This window comes from Oncorhynchus kisutch, linkage group LG11, assembly GCF_002021735.2.
Source record: "Oncorhynchus kisutch isolate 150728-3 linkage group LG11, Okis_V2, whole genome shotgun sequence".
Taxonomy (NCBI): Eukaryota; Metazoa; Chordata; class Actinopteri; order Salmoniformes; family Salmonidae; genus Oncorhynchus; species Oncorhynchus kisutch.
The window spans coordinates 69,240,506-69,263,607 of record NC_034184.2 but is presented as its reverse complement, the minus strand read 5'-3'; the positions used below and the strand labels follow the sequence as shown (position 1 = coordinate 69,263,607).

At 41.9% G+C, this 23,102-nt stretch overlaps 1 protein-coding gene across 1 annotated transcript in view; it reads right to left on the bottom strand.

Annotated features, from left to right (window-relative positions):
- The window catches only part of LOC109900166 (piezo-type mechanosensitive ion channel component 2), a 158,704-nt gene that overhangs the window by 54,306 nt on the left and 81,296 nt on the right, over positions 1-23,102 (bottom strand). Inside the window, exons 6-7 of the mRNA XM_031836185.1 lie at positions 12,723-13,047; positions 12,099-12,312 (exon numbers count right to left, since the gene is read on the bottom strand). Coding sequence (XP_031692045.1) covers positions 12,099-12,312; positions 12,723-13,047 — 539 coding nt within the window. The remainder of the gene's footprint in view (positions 1-12,098; positions 12,313-12,722; positions 13,048-23,102) is intronic.

Genomic DNA, 23,102 nt, shown 5'->3' with positions numbered 1-23,102 from the left:
CCTGTATATAGTCTCACTATTGTTATTTTACTGTTTCTCTTTAGTTACTTGTTACTTTTGTCTCTTATTCTTTTCCATATTTTTTAAACTGCATTGTTGGTTAGGGGCTCGTAAGTAAGCATTTCACTGTAAGGTCTACACCTGTTGTATTCGGCGCATGTGACCATTTGATTTGATATGTTTCTATAATGCCGTGTATTTTCGATGAGATAATGAATGTAGGGGGTATGAGTATGGGCTGCAGCCCAGTGCTGGGGACCCACCAAGACAAAGTCCCTGGTATAAACAACTGCAACTGCTTCAAGCATGTCTCCGGAACCACAAAACCCACAATTCCCTGGCCTAAACATCTTAGTATTCTCAGAAACACTTTCAATTTACACAAGCAGTAACAATGTTATGGTCTCTCTCTCTCTCTCTCTCTCTCTCTCTCTACTACTATTTTAATAAGACTAAAGAAGGCAGTCGGCGAGCAAAACAACAACAGATGTCTCCCGAGTAAAGGAAAGGAAAGAAAGGGAGGACAGAAAGAGAGAAAAGAGAGGGAGAGATGCCAAAGTGCACAATAGTCACTCCAGCAGTCTTTCATTTTGGATTTACATCATGCCGCTATAATCAACCAAAATAGTTTTCTTTGGAATCACGGCTGTCATGTCCTGTTACGTGTAGGTCAACTTGAGGTGCACAAACATTCTAAAACTGCAGCTTTTATTAATAAGAAATAGAACCTAGAACTCACTTAGTAACACGATGGGTTTGGGTGCGTGGCTCTTTTCAACTGGCCAAAGGAATAAAGGTGTTATATCCTCTGCCTCCTTGGCATAGCCAGCCTACGAACCAGATGCTTTCATGCCCAAGTACTGCTGCCACAGCTGGGGAATGCTAACCACTGACTACTGGTGTGTCTTCAATCAAGTGGCATCGGGTGAATGTCAATAGTATTTATTTGATTCCTCGTGTCCTCTCTCCTCGCCTCCTTCTCAAAACACATTGGAGGAGGTCAGAGGAGAGGCGGTGAGGAGATAGGAAATGAGGAATCACATGCCACAGGGCACTGGGTGGGTCATTCTAATCTGCCATGGATTGTCATGGTTTCCCAAGGAAGATAGACAGTGAACGTGGTTCAGAAATAAGAACTAATCTACAACAGGGATTGCAGGAGATCAAATATGTAATTTGTGAGTCATAAGCACTACTACATGCAAACGATACACAACAAGAACACACACAGATGCCTGAGTCATTGATACACCCATTCTTGCGCTGACGCTGTGATAAACACTTATAGAAAAAAAAACATTTGGCATTTTATGGGCTACTTTCAAGTAGTTTTTATTCCGCAGTTTGGGTCTAAATTGAAAAGCACACATATTTCGGTTAGAGCTCGGGTAGTAACCAAAACGGTATCCTCACCCGCAAATGTTAAATTACAAAGCTGGTAGTGATTGTGACTGTTTGATTGTCAGAGGGTTCTTTGTTTTAGCCCATTGGCAAGACAACGCTGCACAGAATCAGCCCAGTACTGCAACCATTAGTGGTGGGCAGCGTCCCAATTTGGGGAATATTTTGGGCCTTTGTCTCACAGACTTATTCCTGTGTCTTTGTCTCACAGACTTACTCCTGGGCTTTTGTCTCACAAACTAACTCCTGGGCCTTTGTCTCACAGACTAACTCCTGGGCCTTTGTCTCACAGACTAACTCCTGGGCCTTTGTCTCACAGACTAACTCCTGGACCTTTGTCTCACAGACTAACTCCTGGGCCTTTGTCTCACGGACTAACTCCTGGACCTTTGTCTCACAGACTAACTCCTGGGCCTTTGTCTCACAGACTAACTCCTGGGCCTTTGTCTCACAGACTAACTCCTGGGCCTTTGTCCCACAGACTAACTCCTGGACCTTTGTCTCACAGACTAACTCCTGGGCCTTTGTCTCACAGACTAACTCCTGGACCTTTGTCTCACAGACTAACTCCTGGGCCTTTGTCTCACAGACTAACTCCTGGGCCTTTGTCTCACAGACTAACTCCTGGGCCTTTGTCTCACAGACTAACTCCAATTCAGCAAAAAGGTCTGATCAAGTGGTAGAATAATGAGTTTCATTAAAGAAACGAGTGCAGTCGTATATAGAGAAAGATCCCAACCCTACTCCTTTACTTCTCATCCCTTTGCTTCTTCTTTCACTGTACTTCCAAGGAGAAATATGTTTCAGTACAAATATAAACTCACAGCAACAGGCGTTCTGCGTTAAGTCTTTCACATAATACTGTATAGGTTCAAAATGCTTTTTTAGGAGTTTGCATGAAATGTAATGTCGTTCCTGGTGATTTTGAGAGAGCGAAAGGGGTGCTAACATTCAACACATTAAAGCAAGACGGTCTTGAAGGTCGATTCCATTGTGTTTATTTGTACTGTTATGTCTCAGAATACCCCTCCCCTCCCCTCACTCACACACACACACACACACACACACACACACACACACACACACACACACACACACACACACACACACACACACACACACACACACACACACACACACACACACACACACACACACACACACACACACACACACACACACACACACACACACACACATGTATGCACACACACATGCACACACCTCGTTAGTCAGCAGTCTCCGCATTAACTGATAATGCCCAAGAAGTCTCGGGCCGGGAAACCGTGCCGATATATCCTCCAAACACCGGCTTCCAGGGCATTATCACTTTTATACAACGGGTTGCCAACATATTCAAATAATGATTTACATATTTTCATTAAAAAAGTTATTTTGAGAAATGTATTAATATTATTTCATCCTTCCACAAGATATAGTCCCGACACAAATCTAGGGTTGCTACCCAAGCCGGCTGGTCGTTCGTTCTATTTCTTCGGTTGCCATAGACGTGACCCAGTCGTTCAGTCTTTTTGTTCTGTATCTATGGATGCGACCCAGTCATTCAGTCTTTTTGTTCTGTATCTATGGACACGACCCAGTCATTCAGTCTTTTTGTTCTGTATCTATGGACGTGACCCAGTCGTTCAGTCTTTTTGTTCTGTATCTATGGACGCGACCCAGTCGTTCAGTCTTTTTGTTCTGTATCTATGGACGCGACCCAGTCATTCAGTCTTTTTGTTCTGTATCTATGGACGTGACCCAGTCGTTCAGTCTTTTTGTTCTGTATCTATGGACGCGACCCAGTCGTTCAGTCTTTTTGTTCTGTATCTATGGACACGACCCAGTCATTCAGTCTTTTTGTTCTGTATCTATGGACACGACCCAGTCATTCAGTCTTTTTGTTCTGTATCTATGGACACGACCCAGTCGTTCAGTCTTTTTGTTCTGTATCTATGGACACGACCCAGTCGTTCAGTCTTTTTGTTCTGTATCTATGGACACGACCCAGTCGTTCAGTCTTTTTGTTCTGTATCTATGGACACGACCCAGTCATTCAGTCTTTTTGTTCTGTATCTATGGACACGACCCAGTCGTTCAGTCTTTTTGTTCTGTATCTATGGACGCGACCCAGTCGTTCAGTCTTTTTGTTCTGTATCTATGGACACGACCCAGTCATTCAGTCTTTTTGTTCTGTATCTATGGACACGACCCAGTCATTCAGTCTTTTTGTTCTGTATCTATGGACACGACCCAGTCGTTCAGTCTTTTTGTTCTGTATCTATGGACACGACCCAGTCGTTCAGTCTTTTTGTTCTGTATCTATGGACACGACCCAGTCGTTCAGTCTTTTTGTTCTGTATCTATGGACACGACCCAGTCATTCAGTCTTTTTGTTCTGTATCTATGGACACGACCCAGTCGTTCAGTCTTTTTGTTCTGTATCTATGGACGCGACCCAGTCGTTCAGTCTTTTTGTTCTGTATCTATGGACACGACCCAGTCGTTCAGTCTTTTTGTTCTGTATCTATGGCCACGACCCAGTCATTCAGTCTTTTTGTTCTGTATCTATGGACACGACCCAGTCGTTCAGTCTTTTTGTTCTGTATCTATGGACACGACCCAGTCGTTCAGTCTTTTTGTTCTGTATCTATGGACACGACCCAGTCATTCAGTCTTTTTGTTCTGTATCTATGGACACGACCCAGTCATTCAGTCTTTTTGTTCTGTATCTATGGACACGACCCAGTCATTCAGTCTTTTTGTTCTGTATCTATGGACACGACCCAGTCGTTCAGTCTTTTTGTTCTGTATCTATGGACACGACCCAGTCATTCAGTCTTTTTGTTCTGTATCTATGGACACGACCCAGTCGTTCAGTCTTTTTGTTCTGTATCTATGGACACGACCCAGTCATTCAGTCTTTTTGTTCTGTATCTATGGACACGACCCAGTCGTTCAGTCTTTTTGTTCTGTATCTATGGACACGACCCAGTCATTCAGTCTTTTTGTTCTGTATCTATGGACGCGACCCAGTCATTCAGTCTTTTTGTTCTGTATCTATGGACACGACCCAGTCGTTCAGTCTTTTTGTTCTGTATCTATGGACACGACCCAGTCGTTCAGTCTTTTTGTTCTGTATCTATGGACACGACCCAGTCGTTCAGTCTTTTTGTTCTGTATCTATGGACACGACCCAGTCGTTCAGTCTTTTTGTTCTGTATCTATGGACACGACCCAGTCATTCAGTCTTTTTGTTCTGTATCTATGGACACGACCCAGTCGTTCAGTCTTTTTGTTCTGTATCTATGGACACGACCCAGTCATTCAGTCTTTTTGTTCTGTATCTATGGACGCGACCCAGTCATTCAGTCTTTTTGTTCTGTATCTATGGACGCGACCCAGTCGTTCAGTCTTTTTGTTCTGTATCTATGGACACGACCCAGTCTTTCAGTCTTTTTGTTCTGTATCTATGGACGCGACCCAGTTGTTCAGTCTTTTTGTTCTGTATCTATGGACACGACCCAGTCATTCAGTCTTTTTGTTCTGTATCTATGGACACGACCCAGTCGTTCAGTCTTTTTGTTCTGTATCTATGGACACGACCCAGTCGTTCAGTCTTTTTGTTCTGTATCTATGGACACGACCCAGTCGTTCAGTCTTTTTGTTCTGTATCTATGGACACGACCCAGTCGTTCAGTCTTTTTGTTCTGTATCTATGGACACGACCCAGTCGTTCAGTCTTTTTGTTCTGTATCTATGGACACGACCCAGTCGTTCAGTCTTTTTGTTCTGTATCTATGGCCACGACCCAGTCATTCAGTCTTTTTGTTCTGTATCTATGGACACGACCCAGTCGTTCAGTCTTTTTGTTCTGTATCTATGGACACGACCCAGTCATTCAGTCTTTTTGTTCTGTATCTATGGACACGACCCAGTCGTTCAGTCTTTTTGTTCTGTATCTATGGACACGACCCAGTCATTCAGTCTTTTTGTTCTGTATCTATGGACACGACCCAGTCATTCAGTCTTTTTGTTCTGTATCTATGGACACGACCCAGTCATTCAGTCTTTTTGTTCTGTATCTATGGACACGACCCAGTCATTCAGTCTTTTTGTTCTGTATCTATGGACACGACCCAGTCGTTCAGTCTTTTTGTTCTGTATCTATGGACACGACCCAGTCATTCAGTCTTTTTGTTCTGTATCTATGGACACGACCCAGTCGTTCAGTCTTTTTGTTCTGTATCTATGGACACGACCCAGTCATTCAGTCTTTTTGTTCTGTATCTATGGACGCGACCCAGTCGTTCAGTCTTTTTGTTCTGTATCTATGGACACGACCCAGTCATTCAGTCTTTTTGTTCTGTATCTATGGACACGACCCAGTCATTCAGTCTTTTTGTTCTGTATCTATGGACACGACCCAGTCGTTCAGTCTTTTTGTTCTGTATCTATGGACACGACCCAGTCATTCAGTCTTTTTGTTCTGTATCTATGGACGCGACCCAGTCGTTCAGTCTTTTTGTTCTGTATCTATGGACACGACCCAGTCATTCAGTCTTTTTGTTCTGTATCTATGGACACGACCCAGTCATTCAGTCTTTTTGTTCTGTATCTATGGACACGACCCAGTCATTCAGTCTTTTTGTTCTGTATCTATGGACACGACCCAGTCATTCAGTCTTTTTGTTCTGTATCTATGGACACGACCCAGTCATTCAGTCTTTTTGTTCTGTATCTATGGACACGACCCAGTCATTCAGTCTTTTTGTTCTGTATCTCACGTTTCTTTTAGAATAACATTTAGTTTTCAACAGAGGATATTTGTATAAACCTTGCTGTCTGTCTCTCCGATGCTAGATGCTTTGTACAGTATAGTAGAGATTAAGTTTATAAATTGCCTGGCTGAGCTGATGAGACAGTCCATTGCGCAGTCAGATGGAACAGAGTAAATAGACATTTTAACATCATAGATTTAGCCGGTGGTAACTTCTGGAATAGACACCGGCTGGAATGCGGTTTCAACCAATCAGCATTCAGGATTATACCCACCCATTGGATAAAGAACAATAATATACAGAGTTACAGCAAACTCCAAATACAGAACAGCCTTTGGACCACTCTCCACCACATGAACGCACACAGACAGACACAAGCAGTTCTCTGACAACTGATTTGTAAGGTGTTTGTGTTCTGTCGTCAGTTACAAATTTGGCCAACTAGTTGGGGGGGGCACATTTCAGGGTGAGCGTTTTCAGCAATTAGTCCTGTATCCTTCACTAAGGCCTTTCTGAAACAATGTTACCGGCACCAAGCAAAATAAACACTATATTGACCATCCCTCCCCAGGGCTGCCTGTTGGTGTAGTTCAAGCATTGTTACAGCGTTCTCCATCTAAAAAGAGTCTGATCATGCCATAATTTAGATAAATTGCATCTACTTTACTTAGGGGCTCACTTTTCTCTCTCTCTCTCTCTGTCTCTCTGTCTCTCTCTCTTTGAACCAGACAGCTTAGATTTTTTTTTCTCCCACAATTCGTGTCGAGTTCCCTGAAACCAGCTGTGTAATTTCTGAGCGGGCCAAGAATGGGCTGGCGTAATGAGAACCACCTGGGTCGGTGGAGCGGAGGGGAGCCGGAGCTGGGCCGGCCGGTGCCACCTCTCCCTGGCATGGTTCTCTCTGGGCCCTGATAGGGGCTGGATGGATGGAGGGGCCAGATGCACCCGACTGGGGAACAGGGTGGCTGGGGGAGACACTACTTGTCTAGAAGCCCTTGACCTAGGTTGAAATGGGAGTGGGTGGCTTGGGAAATGTACAAGGTCAGATTGTGTGAGTGCAGTGTGTGTGTGTGGGGAGGGGGGACTACTTGTCTAGATGCCCTGGGTCACAGAGTGGGTGGGATTGTGTGTGTGTGTACAGTATGGGTCACAGACTTTGTGTGTGTATGTGTGTGTTGGGGGAGGAGGGGTTGAAGTGTGTGTGCTTATCTAGGGTAGAGGTATTCTGAGCTTATGGAACTGCAGGGCATAAATAAGGGGATAGATTGTGTGGGGAATTGAGCAGAGTACAGTGATTTGTGTGATACCGATGTTAGCCTTAACTAATATCTAGTTGAAATCTAGTTGAAATAAACCCGTCACAATCTAAAAATCTATTTACCCTACGGTAGTCTCCCGATGCTCAGTGGTTGCACATCATCGTACAAGTGCTCAACTTCGGTTTTAAAAGTGGGGGATTATTATTATTACTATAACTTTTTAGGGGGGAGGGTAAACACTCCAAACAGCCTACTCGACTGCTTGTAGGCATCCGCATGGTCCTAAAGCACACCGTTGCCTTGTCACAACTTTTCAGATTTAAGAACATAACCTAAGAATGCTGCCAGCACAAATTTTAGAGCCGGGCTACAGAATGACGCAATCAAGTATATGATCCGTACCTTTGAGAATAATCTCTTGGGTGTAAAATTCTAAATGATTCGACTGGTCGTTAATCTCTCATTTGTATTACACTTTCCTCCATTGGAAAATAAGCAATGAGAACCTATGATCTGAAATACAAAATACTATGCCCATAGAGACAAGGTAGAAAATACTTTTGAGAGTTTTATTTTGAGATTTTGGTCTGATATCTCGTTTCTTTATCATTGTGACACTTCTTTCCCTCCCATGAAATGGAGATCCCATTTGTGTAAAATGTTTATGATGGTTCCTGTGATAGGATAGAGGCAGCATACTTTATGCCCAAAATAGTTTACATACAACACAGACCTCATTCCTTGTGACTTGTGTCTTTGCAACTCAGAGTCACCTTCTACTATTTTACCGTAATTTAACTAGGTAAGTCAGTTAAGAACTAACTCTTATTTTCAATGACAGCCTAGGAACAGTGGGTTAACTGCCTTGTTCAGGGGCAGAACAACAGACTTTTACCTTGGGATTCGATCTTGAAAACTTTCAGTTACTAGTTCAACACCACACCACTAGGCTACCTGTTGACTTCTACTCCACAAACAACTAAAGTAGTCTAATTATTTACTTCAAATGTTAGCTTCAGTGTTGCCTGTATGGTTCAAATAGACATATAATACACAGTCCCGTCAGAAAGCATTCACACCCCTCTACTTTTCCATATTTAATTGTGTTACAAAAGTGGGATTAAAATGGATTTAATTGTCATTTTTTTTGTCAACAATCGAAACAAAATACTCTGTAATGTCAAAGTGGAAGAAACATTCCAACATTTGTCAAATATAGATGAAATACAAAACACATATATATATATAATATATCTTGATTACAGATGAAGTGGGAAGTTTACATACTCAGGTTGGAGTCATTAAAACTCATTTTCAACCACTCCACAAATGTCTTGTTAACAAGCTATAGTTTTGGCAAGTCGGTTAGGACATCTACTTTGTGCACGACACAAATAGTGTTTCCAACAACTGTTTACAGACAGATTATTTAACTTATAATTCATTGTATTACAATTCCAGTGGGTCAGAAGTTTACATACACTAAGATGACTGTGCCTTTAAACAGCTTGGAGAATTCCAAAAAATGATGTCATGGCTTTAGAAGCTTCTGATAGGCTAATTGACATCATTTGAGTCAATTGGAGGTGTACCTGTGGATGTATTTCAAGGCCTACCTTCAAACTCAGTGCCTCTTTGCTTGACATCATGGGAAAATCTAAAGAAATCAGCCAAGACCTCAGAAGAAAAATTGTAGACCTCCACAAGTCTGGTTCATCCCTGGGAGCAATTTCCAAATGCCTGAAGGTACCAAGTTCATCTGTACAAACAATAGTACGCAAGTATAAACACCATGGGACCATGCAGCCGTCATACCGCTCAGGAAGGAGACACGTTCTGTCTCCTAGAGTTGAACGTACTTTGGTGCCAAAAGTGCAAATCAATCCCAGAACAACAGCAAAGGGCCTTGTGAAGATGCTGGAAGAAATAGGTACAAAAGTATCTATATTCACAGTAAAACAAGTCCTATATCGACATAACCTGAAAGGCTGCTCAGCAAGGAAGAAGCCACTGCTCTAAAACCGCCATAAAAAAGCCAGACTACGGTTTTCAACTGCACATGGGGAGAAGATTGTAGTTTTTGGAGAAATGTCCTCTGGTCTGATGAAACAAAAATAGAACTGTTTGGCCATAATGACCATCGTTATGTTTGGAGGAAAAAGGAGGAGGCTTGCAAGCCGAAGAACACCATCCCAACCGTGAAGCACAGGGGTGGCAGCATCATGTTGTGGGGGTGCTTTGCTGCAGGAGGGACTGGTGCACTTCACAAAATAGATGGCATCATGAGGGAGGAAAATTATGGGGATATATTAAAGCAACATCTCAATACATCAGTCAGGAAGTTAAAGCTTGGTCGCGAATGGGTCTTCCAAATGGACAATGACCCCAAGCATACTTCCAAAGTTGTGGCAAAATGGCTAAAGGACAACAAAGTCATGGTATTGGAGTGGCCATCACAAAGCCCTGACCTCAATCCCATAGAACATTTGTGGGCAGAACTGAAAAAGCGTATGCGAGCAAGGAGGTCTACAAACCTGACTCAGTTACACCAGCTCTGTCAGGAGGAATGGGCCACCATTCACCCAACTTATTGTGGGAAGCAATTCCAGTGTAGATTTGGCCTTGTGTTTTAGGTTATTGTCCTGCTGAAAGGTGAATTAATTTCCCAATGTCTGCTGGAAAGCAGACTGAACCAGGTTTCCTTTAGGATTTTGCCTGTGCTTAGCTGCATTTAGTTAATTTTATCCTGAAAATCTCCCCAGTCCTTAATGATGACAAGCATATCCATAACATGATGCATCCAGTAATTTTCAGTAATTTTTTGTACTGGATTTGCCTCAAACATAACACTTTGTATTCAGGACACCATCCGAAGCGTAATTAATAACTTCCCCATGCACAAAGGGATATTTCATGTTTATTTACTTTTTTTATCCATATACCAATAGGTGCCCTTCTTTGTGAGGCATTGGAAAACCTCATTTTTCTTTGTAGTTGAATCTGTGTTTGAAATTCAATGTTCAACTGAGGGACCTTACAGAATTGAATGTGTGGTACAGAGATGAGGTAGTCATCAAATTATGTTAAACACTGTTATTGCACATATAGTGAGTCCATGCAACTTGTTATGTGACTTGTTACGCACATTTTCATTTTCCTGAACTTATTTAGGCTTGCAATGAACTTATTTAGGCTTGCCATAACAAGGGGGTTGATTACTTATTGACTCAGGACATTTCAGCTTTTCATTTTTAATTCATTAAATGAATTATCCTTTGACATTATGGGGTACACACTACTACTGTGTGTAGGCCAGTGACCAAAAAAATCTAAATTTATTACATTTTAAATTCAGGCTGTAACACAGCAAAATATGGAAAAAGTCAACGGCTGTGAATACTTTCTGAAGGTACTGTAATATTAGTCTATTTCTTAACTCATGAAACCACAAATCCTTAGTTATTTAGGGAATACCTTTTGGCTCAGGAGCACCCCCGGCCCAGGGGCAATAGCCCCGTTAAAGATTTTTTTAAACAACAAGAGATGCCACTGAGCATGTTATAACATTCCTTGACAACCTTCATTTACTTCTCTATAAGTTAAGCCCAAATACATCCAAATACGTTACATAACGTCTTGGGTCAATACCAAGCTCAACTCCACTCCTTTCAACACAAAACACAAAATTCCCATGGCATGACAACATCCCAACTGCTATTCCCGTTCAAAAATTCTTGGTAAAGTTGTTGGCGGGTGGAGCGGGCCTGAGTGTCTGATGCCGGGGCCAGATGAAATACACCATGATCTACAGCCTCCAGCAGATGTCAAACACATTGTTGTGTGTTGTCTGGAGCGAAGAGGCAGACGATGCACATGTTTTATCAGAGGGCCCTTTAATCTTAAAGGTGCACCGTCCGCTGACAACTCCCAGTGCTGCTTTTCATAGGAATTCCTCTCCCTTTCTTTTTTTTGATAAAGAGAGAGAAAGATAGGGGGGGAGAGAAAAGACAGAGCGAGAGAGAGATAATTCTTCACCCTTTCAACTTGACACAAGTAATCTCTTCCACAAGAAATGCCATTGCTTTCACGGTCGGAATGTAACTTACCCGCTGTGACGCCGGATACGACCAAAGCCAACGGACGGACACTTGACACCCACTCTGACACATGCAATCGGCTCAGTCTTTGAGACTTGGATTTCTTGATTTTATTTTGGTATATTTTTATCCCCTAGACACATTTTTGAGGGGTAATCTTATTGGTCACAGTCAGAGCCTCAGTGTTCCTGTATTCCTATACAGCTAAGTGATTACACACGAAGATGTTATGCTGATTTGCTGTGATTCAAAATGACCCTGTATACAGTTGTCCAATGTGTGTTGATTTTTTGAATGATGTATGTGGGTTGACTTTAGATTTCAACAAAAGGTGATGTATTGAAGCTACATAGAAACATTTCACATTACATTTTGGTAGACACTCTCTTTAGGTTTACTTACAGTAGTGAGTACATACATTTGACATACTTTTTCACATTGGTCCCCCATGGGAATTGAACCCACAGCATTGGCATTGCAAGTGCAACGCTCTACCAACTGAGCCACGCCTCCCCTGAAAAAAACACACATGCACACACACCCACAGCACACTTTCTCACCTGGCGTAGCTATCCCCGGGTGGGATGAGCTCCTGGAAGAGCTGGAACTGGTAGAGGTAGAGAACCACCAGGTGTCCAGCACTGAAGATGGCCATGAGGACACACAGACAGCTGAAAATGAGCGGGTGGAAGGTCCGACAGAAGGACCACCAGGTACACAGGCCCAGGAAGGTGAAGAAGTACACCGCAGAGGTCAGGGAGGGCAGCATGATGCCTGGAACAGCACAGAAGCAGAGGGGGACATAGTTGCTGATATAACATCACCAGTGAGACTGGATGGAGCAGTTTGCATTGTATTTCCTAATATTGACTTTACGTTGTTGTCCAATCGCATCTCTGATTTTTACATTTCACAATGTATGAATGAAAAATATGGCACCATTCTAGGTAAGGAAGTTTTACATTCTGTAAGGCTTTGGGAAACAAGGTTCATCCTAACCATTAATGTGTGTATTGTCTCATGCAAATGTTTAATATTGAATACTGAATGTTTCTAGGTAAAATGTCATTAAGTTCAATCAATGATTCATTCAAGTCAATTCAAGGAAATTAGAAATTGAGTAACTGCACTGCTCTGTTAATACGTTTGGGATTGTCAGTCTTCGTTTGAGTGAGGGCACTTACCTGTAAGGCCCAGTAATATGGTGACCACTACTTTCCCTGCAGTGGTAATAAGATTCCCAATGATCTCCTTGACTTTGGATGCCACCGCCGCTATCTGACGAAGGATTATCATCTTAGTGCTCTCCTCCTCTTCTTCACCTTCCCCTTCTTCCCCCTCTCCTGTCTCCTCCACCTTGTCCCCGGTCATCTCTTCATCCCCGTGTTCATAGTCCTCCTCGAACACCAGGTCCTCCTCCTCCATCCACACCTCCTCCCTTTTCTCCTCCACCTCCACCTCCTCCCTTTTCTCCCCCTCATCTTCCTCATCCTCGTCTTCCTTCTTTTCCTGGGGAAAGAAGATGAATACAATGAGTATCAACGCAGATTAATTAATTAATTAATAACCTGTACACCCTGCTCCATTGAGTAGAAACGGCTTTGCTGAGTAGCCCTGCTTTGTTGAGAGAAATCAATCCAATAGACTGTGAAGACATAGTATTGGATGAAGTCAATGTATTGCCAATAAGTCTGATACTTTGAGTGTTTCTGTGTAGACAACAGAGCTGAGCGAAAAACCCTGTCAAGCATTTGATGCAGAACCATGTTGCAGCGAAGCTGCTGATAGAGGTTTTAAGGAGGGTCCGAGGAGTTACGTCCCATTGTAATGATTAATGAGAAGGGTTAGTGGAGAGATTACAGGTCTGTTTGACTGTGACATACAGCAGGACTGTACTCCAGCCATTTGAACTAGCTGTCTCTTTTTAAGGCATCAAACGACTAAACAAGTCTAATGACTGACTCCAATTCAGCAAACCTGCACTTTTCACTAAACATCAGCCAGTGCGTGTTTTGATTTAAATGGCAATTATACTGTTGGCTATTTAAGACTGCTGCCATGCAAACCAGCATATGGATTGTAAATGGTTAGCTAGCATTCTGGTTTACATTAGCCATGAGCTATAGTGTACATCTCATTGCATTTAATAAAGGTCAGAAAATAACATTGGTTCATAACAGGCCATATGGTGAAGATAACAAAGGGAAAAAGCTAAACAGATTGTTATGTGTATTCGCTAACATAAATCCCAGGAAAACAATATATGTTGACCTTGCGTCATTGCTGGTATCTTCTGTACTATATTATAGATGTTGCTCTCCTTCTCCCATTTATAAATAATACATATGTCAACAGGTGCATTTCAAATGTACATAAAGACGAATTATTAGCCTGTTTGTCTGTGCATTAGATTATAAAGTGACATGCGTTAGGCGAAAGACTCTCCTAACGAGGTTAGGGGAACATAAATGAATCTACTGGGACATAACAGGATGGATGAGCATTAAGAGAAATTAGATTAGGTGTGGGACGCTGGAGACGAGACAGAATGTGGGCTTCACCTCAAAAGCAGCAGTCAGACTAGCTGACTCCGAACTGTGGTAGATGCTCAACGTTGGTTAACGTATGTTTTTATCATATGTACTTCAAATGTCAGTTGTTAAAACTCACTAGGGTACCTCACCTGGCCAACATCCAGTGAAATTGCAGAGCGCCAAATTCAAAAACAGAAATACTCATTATAAAAATGAATAAAACATACAAGTGTTATACATCGGTTTAAATATTAACTTCTTGTTAATCCAACCATGGTGTCTGATTTCAAAAAGGCTTTACGGCAGAAGCATACCATGCGATTATCTGAGAACAGCGCCCAGCAGACAAATTATTAAAAACAGTAACCGGCCAAATAGAGGAGTTACACAAGTCAGAAATAGTGATAAAATTAATCACTTACCTTTGATGATCTTCATATGGTTGCACTCACAAGACTCCCATTTACTCAATAAATGTTTGTTTTGTTCGATAAAGTCCATGTTTATATCCAAAAACCTCAGTTTTGTTCACCCGTATTGTTCAGTAATCCACAGGCTCAAACGCAGTCGAAAAATCCAAATAGTATCCGTAAAATTATTAGAAACATGTCAAACGATGTTTCTAACAATCGTCAGGTTGATTTTAGTCATAATACTCAATAATATTTCAACAGGACAATAACGTTGTCAATATAAAGGGTAAACAAGAAAGGCGCCCTCTCGGTCGCGTGCATGAAAAAGCTCTGCGACACTGAATGGTCCACTCAACCAGAGTGGTCTTACTCCCTAATTTTTCAGAATACACGCCTGAAACAAGTTCTAAAGACTGTTGATATCTTGTGGAAGCCATAGGAAGTGTAATTTGAGTCCTAAGTCAATGGATACTGTAATGGCATTCAATAGAAAACTACAAACATAAAAATATTCCACTTCCGGGACGGATTTTTCTCAGGTTTTCACCGGCCAAATCAGTTCTGTTATACTCACAGACATTATCTTAACAGTTTCGGAAACTTTAGAGTGCTTTCTATCCAAATCTACCAATTATATGCATATCATAGCCTCTGGGCCTGAGTAGCAGGCAGTTTACTTTGGGCATGCTTTTCATCCGGAAGTAAAAACAGTGCCCCCTACCCTAGTGAAGTTAATTCAATTGAGAAACAAGGCCATTTAGAAACACTTTAGATAAAGTGTTTAAAAATATACATGTTAGTTGCATAGTAGTTACAACTGTTATAGGTCTACCTGTTTGTAATGTTGTAACAATGTGTATTTACACCGTAATTATACCTAGCCTACTTATATAAATACATAGGTTTCAGGATCCTTTTCAACACTGGAAATGACCACAAGGTAACAGACAATGGACAAAAGTATACCATTTATGTCACAAGAAGCAATATTTTACACAACCGTAAAAAACTAAAGCAGTGGTATAAAATTAAACTGTGATGGAGATTCAAATTGAAGGCACCTGTTCTTTTACATACTTTGCACAAAAGATGTGTCAAGTAACATTGTGGATATTGTTCAAACAAAATATGAATGATATGCACTCAAGTCATAACAATCATTTAATTTATACAGCAGGCTTTGATGCTTACATCTAGAGGCATTAATCATAGGTTCACTGTCCAATGTATCAGTCCAAATAAACAATACAATGAAGCCATAACTATGAGGAAATAGAATTCTGCTCATCCGGAAGGGAAACACAAGAAACATGAAGGCTTCTGGGCATAGACATGTTATTTCTGGATTGGAATAATGGCCAAAAATGGTACGTTACCACAAAAAAGGAAATTCAAAGGGCCCTGGATTGGAATAGTTCAATGTTTGATATTTGTCATAATGAATACAATTTGAAGGAAAAACTAAAAAAGTTTTGCTTCAGAAACAGACATCACCAATTAGATAAAAAGCTCCCATTTCTGAACACAGAAAAAGCTAACGATTGCTAAAAAAATCAACTATTCTTCAGAAAAAAAGTGTTGTCATATGGGTACATGTGGTCATCTGAGATTAATTGGCATAATTTCCTAAAAACATTATTCTCTCATGGTTCATATAGACACATAATAGTCCAACGTGTAAGATGAAAGAATCTTTGGGTATTCGGCTGAGAACTCGCGACCCTCGTTCAGTCACTGTTGCTGTAGTGGGAACCTCAAACTGGACCATGGTTAAACCATATCTAAACCAGGTTGATCCTTTCAACAGCACACTCTGGTTTAATATCTACACTGCAGTCAGCAATTACAGAACTGAAATAAAAAAAACATTAGTGCAGCCTAATCACTTGTTTATTTGAAAGGGGCCTACATGGTAATTTAAAAAAATCTGCCTACATATTTCCCCTACTCTATATTTATTATACCACCACAATGAATGAGCGCTCTGTGCGATCACTCGCCGCCCTATCGCAAAATCTCCACAGAGTAACACAAACAAGTCTTTCTCGCTAGAGCCTGAGAGAAAATACCAAAGTCAGTAATCTGCTCACTATCGGCCGTGGCATATCATAATTGATCAAACAAGTTGCGTTTGATGAAGCCCGGTTTATTTAACCGTGGCAACTGCTCCCATGTGGCCGTAGGGTGGCCGCGCCAATGCAGCTTGCAGCTGGGAGTTCAAACCCCAATGCTCAACAGAGGAGGCAGCGAAATAACCAAAGGCTCCCTAATCAACCTCCTGAGGGATCAGATTCCACATCGTCCTCCCGGCTCTCACAAACAGGCTCTCAGTCTGTCCACAGGCCGCACCTACTGAAACATACCATATCACTAACACACTGTGAGATGATGGAGGTGGTGGCTGGAGTCAGTGGGGTTTAATGTAGCCAATCTAGACGTCAGCACCTCCCCTGGTAGGTCTCCTGCTGGTTCACTGCACAGTATTATAACTAGTACATACTACCGGTTCATTGTACAGTATTATGACTAGTACATACTACCGGTTCACTGTACAGCATTATAACTAGTACATACTACCGGTTCATTGTACAGTATTATAACTAGTACATACTGCCGGTTCACTGTACAATATTCTAACTAGTACATACTACCGGTTCATTGTACAGTATTATAACTAGTACATACTACCGGTTCACTGTACAGTATTATAACTAGTACATACTACCGGTTCACTGTACAGTATTATAACTAGTACATACTACCGGTTCACTGTACAGTATTATAACTAGTACATACTGCCGGTTCACTGTACAGTATTATAACTAGTACATACTACCGGTTCATTGTACAGTATTATAACTAGTACATACTACCGGTTCACTGTACAGTATTATAACTAGTACATACTACCGGTTCACTGTACAGTATTATGACTAGTACATACTGCTGGTTCACTGTACAGTATTATAACTAGTACATACTACCGGTTCATTGTACAGTATTATAACTAGTACATACTACCGGTTCATTGTACAGTATTATAACTAGTAAATACTACCGGTTCACTGTACAGTATTATAACTAGTACATACTGCCGGTTCATTGTACAGTATTATAACTAGTACATACTACCGGTTCATTGTACAGTATTATAACTAGTACATACTACCGGTTCATTGTACAGTATTATAACTAGTACATACTACCGGTTCACTGTACAGTATTATAACTAGTACATACTACCGGTTCATTGTACAGTATTATAACTAGTACATACTGCCGGTTCACTGTACAGTATTATAACTAGTACATACTACCGGTTCACTGTACAGTATTATAACTAGTACATACTACCGGTTCACTGTACAGTATTATAACTAGTACATACTACCGGTTCATTGTACAGTATTATAACTAGTACATACTAGTACATAGTTTCTGTTTTCAACTGACCAAAAATATTGTCAGACTACTATTGCATACTACTACATCATCTTACTACATTACTTTTCTATCAAGCCTTGTACTTTTGCCACAAAAAATGAGGGTATTTGCTTTCACTAAGCCTTTAAGCGTGTGAAAAACTTAAGGGATATTGCAAGAAGTGGGCAGGCCTGTCGAGTGAAGCCACAAAGGCCGAATCCAATTCTATGTCCCCAACCACAAGCCTCAGTTTAGTACCTTACAAATGACACATATAAAACCCAAGGGAAACCCCACACCAAATGCATTTGGAACCATTCAGCTGTTCAGCCAGTTCTCTGTAAATTAGTCTATTGGTAAAGCCACAAATAACCAGATCAGACGTTGAGGCTTCTAAGGCTCCTATGAACAATAACATCCGGTGGTCCTGCTTGGTTCAGATGGTAAGACAGAGCTGCTAGCAATCGGTTTTCCTGTTTTACATCCATAGGCTTATTTTTATTATTATTTTATTTATTTTTTACCCCCCTTTTCTCCCCAATTTCATGGTATCCAATTGTTAGTAGTTACTATCTTGTCTCATCGCTACAACTCCCGTACGGGCTCGGGAGAGGCGAAGGTTGAAAGCCATGCGTCCTCCGAAACGCAACCCAACCAAGCCGCACTGTGGGATGACTTGGAATGCCGCATTAGTTCCCGACCTCACTAACGTTCCTGTGGCTGAATGTCCCCGCAGCAATGTTCCAACATCGAGTAGAAAGCATTCCCAGAGGAGTGGAGGCTGTTATAGCAGCAAAGGTGGGACCAACTCCATAATAATGCCCATGATTTTGGAATGAGATTTTCAACAAGCAGGTGTCCACATACTTTTGGTCATGTAGTGTATGAGCTTGTCTGACTACCACGATTCCTGCTGCCAACTTCACATTTTAGAATCTCCTAAAAGAGCTACAAGATGGCTTTTCGACATTCATTAGTAAATAATCCTACATTCTGGGATCAATTTGAAATGTAACTAAATTAATTCCTAATGATCAATACAAATTAAGTAGATGACCTTTAGATTCTATGGGAAGCCACCAAAGGTTTTGTTAAAAATAATGCAACTGCATTTGCATCCGGGTTGAATAAATTACAATTAAAGAATATATCAGGCTATTGCATCCCCCAATAGTCCAAATGTGAAATGCGTACCCTTGCCGATATCATGGACAGAAAGGGTGCAGCATTCCAAGATTGGAAAGATACACACACATTACCAGGAAACTTATTTTTTTTCTATATTTACAATTTAGGTCAGCTATGCTGGTCTATGGTCCCTTGGGAATCTCAACCACCGAACCATCCAATGATGGGATTTCTAAATCAATTGTAAATATGAGCTCCCGAAAGGACTGATCTCTATAATATAAACGACTACTGGAAAGCTCATATTCTGGATGGAAACATGTTAGCTGGTTCTACACCTGCATTGCTTGCTGTTTGAGGTTTTAGGCTGGGTTTCTATACAGCACTTTGAGATATCAGCTTATATAAATACATTTGATTTGATTTGAGGGAAGGGGTTGGGAGATTAGGGGTGGAGGCCCACTTCATTTTTTGTTTTGTTTTTCTGTTTATACTAAGGTTATTATTATTATTATTAACATTTTAAATTACGATCAAAATGATAAATAGTTTGTAGTTATGTACCTTTTGCTATGTTTTTCTTAATTTAGTCACAAAAAAAGACACCACTTGTCCACTGATCAATTGCGCTACACTGAGTATACAAAACATTAAGAACACCTGCTCTTTCCATGACATAGACTGACCAGGTGAATACAGGTGAAAGCTATGATCCCTTATTGATGTCACTTGTTAAATCCTCTTCAGTCAGTGTAGATGAAGGGGAGGAGACAGGTTAAAGAAGGATTTTTAAGCTTTGAGACAATTGAGACATGGATTGTGTATCTGTGCCATTGAGAGGGTGAATGGGCAAGACAAAATATTTAAGTGTCTTTGAACGGGGTATGGTAGTAGGTGCCAGATGCACCGGTTTGTGTCAAGAACGACAACACTGCTGGGTTTTTCACGCTCAACAGATCCCTGTGTGTGTCAAGAATGGTCATCCACCCAAAGGACATCCTGTCAACTTGACACAACTGTGGAAAGCATTGGAGTCCATGCACCGACGAATTGAGTCTGTTCTGACGTCAAAATGGGGGAGTGCAAGTCAATATTAGGAAGGTGTTCCTAATGTTTTGTACACTCAGTGTATTTGTATAACTTGATGTGATGAGTATTATCACATCAATAAAAATACTAGTATAATACATTTTTTACAAGCTTTAAAAAAGATGGCACCATTGCATGGACAGGGCAGGGGAAGGGGAATGCAATTAGGCACATTATTTTACATTTTCAGAATATTTTCCCTCAGCTACAACAAAATGGATCTTATCTGAAGTAAAGCCCTTGTCACATATAGTCACATATAGTACATTCAGAAAGTACTCAGACCCACTGACTTTTCCACATTTTGTTACGTTGCAGCTTTATTCTAAAATGGATGAAATAAAACAAACATCCTCATTAATCTACACACAACACCCCGTAATGACAAAGCGAAAGCTGTTTTTTAGAAATGTTTGCACATTTATTAAAAATAAAAAACAGAAATACCTTATTTACATAAGTATTCAGACCCTTTGCTATGAGACTCGAAATTGAGCTCAGGTGAATCCTGTTTCCATTGATCATCCTTGAGATGTTTCTACAACTTGATTGGAGTCCACCTGTGGTAAATTCAATTGATTTGACATGATTTGGAAAGGCACACACCTGTCTATATAAGGTCCCACAGTTGACAGTGCATGTCAGAACAAAAACCAAGCCATGGGGTCAAAGGAATTGTTCGTGGAGCTCCAAGACAGGATTGTGTTGAGGCACAGATCTTGGGAATGGTATCAAAAAATGTCTGCAGCATTGAAGGTCTCCAAGAACACAGTAGCCTCCATAATTTTTAAATTGAAGAAGTTTGGAACCACCAAGACTTCCTAGTGCTGGCCGCCCGGCCAAACTGAGCAATCGGGGGAGAAGGGCCTTGGTCAGGGAGGTGACCAAGAACTTGATGGTCACTCTGACAGAGCTCCAGAGTTCCTCTGTGGGGATGGGAGAACCTTCCAGTAGGACAACCATCTCTGCAGCACTCCACCAATCAGGCCATTATGGTAGTGGCCAGACGGAATCCACTCCTCAGTCAAAGGCACATGGCAGCCCGCTGGGACTGGGAGACTAGTCAGGATCGAGGGAAAGATGTATGGAGCAAAGTACAGAGAGATCCTTGATGAAAACCTGCACCGTAGCAATCAGGACCACAGACTGGCGTGAAGGTTCACCTTCCAACAGGACAACGATGCTAAGCACACAGTAAAGACAACGCAGGAGTGGCTTTGGGACAAGTCTCAGAATTTCCTTGAGTGGCCCAACCAGAGCCCAGACTTGTACCCGATCGAACTTCTCTGGAGAAACCTGAAAATAGCTGTGCAGCAACGTTCCCCATCCAACCTGACAGAGCTTGCGAGGATCTGCATAGAAGAACAGGATAAACTCCCCAAATACAGGTGTGCCAAGCTTGCAGCGTCAAACCCAAGAAGACTCAAGGCTGTAATCGCTACCAAAGGTGCTTCAACAAAGTACTGAGTAAAGGTTCTTAATACTTATGTTAATGTGATATTTCAGGTGTTTATTTAATACATTTGAATAAGGCCATAACGTAACCAAATGTGGAAAAAGTCAAGGGGTCTGAATGCACTGTATATGGGATCAGTAACATAGCGACTCATTAATCTTAGACCCTAAAGATATCAAACTAAGAGGGGCCCCTAGATTTAAGGCAGAGTGAACTATAGGTGGAGCCCCCCTGTAACGGGTCATGGGAGAAGATTAGGATCAGAGTGGTGGGTTTCAGTAGGCATCAGTAGCGGCCACCATTGTCTTGTCCCTTTCCTACAGTAGCTTCTAGCTAGTATCAGCTAGCTACATCTGTAACTAGTTAACTACCATTGACTAGCCTACAGACTAGCCCACAGGTCCATGGACTAACTTTAGCATCAGAGTGAGCCTGTACATTGGCAAGTGTGATGACTAGGCTGTGGAGTTGTGAGAGAGCCAGCCAGTGATCAGAGCAGAGCAGAAAGGAGTACAGCGGGGCAGTATGGTGGTGAGGTTCTAATTAGCCCCTGAGTCATACAGCTGTAAAGGACCCTGCCAAGGGAGGGTGGGGGGGGGGAACATACCAACTCATTACCACTCCACAACACGCTGTACACTTGGAGAGAACACATCCCCACACTTTTTTTTATTAGGGGAGAGGGAGTAGGGAGAGAGAGAGAGAGAGAGAGAGAGAGAGAGAGAGAGAGAGAGAGAAGAGGGGGAAAGTTTGGAGCAGGAGCCCGGTCCTGGCACTGAGATTCTTTCACTGGCACCAGATGAGGAGCAGTGAGAATACGAGTCACCAGATGAGGAGTGGTGAAGATACGAGCTAACAGATGAGTGGTGAAGATACGAGCCACCAAATGAGAAGCGGTGAGAATACGAGCCACCAAATGAGAAGCGGTGAGAATACGAGCCACCAAATGGGAAGCGGTGAGAATACGAGCCACCAACTGAGAAGCGGTGAGAATACGAGCCACCAAATGAGAAGCGGTGAGAATACGAGCCTCCAAATGAGAAGCGGTGAAGATACGAGCCACCAAATGAGAAGCGGTGAAGATACGAGCCACCAAATGAGAAGCGGTGAAGATACTAGCCACCAGATGAGAAGCGGTGAAGATACGAGCCACCAGATGAGGGGCGGTGAGAATACGAGCCACCAAATGAGAAGCGGTGAAGATACGAGCCACCAGATGAGAAGCGGTGAAGATACCAGCCACCAAATGAGAAGCGGTGAGAATACGAGCCACCAGATGAGAAGCGGTGAAGATACGAGCCACCAGATGAGGGGCGGTGAGAATACGAGCCACCAAATGAGGAGCGGTGAGAATACGAGCCACCAAATGAGAAGCGGTGAAGATACGAGCCACCAAATGAGAAGCGGTGAAGATACGAGCCACCAGATGAAGGGCGGTGAGAATACGAGCCACCAAATGAGAAGTGGTGAAGATACGAGCCACCAGATGAGAAGCGGTGAAGATACGAGCCACCAAATGAG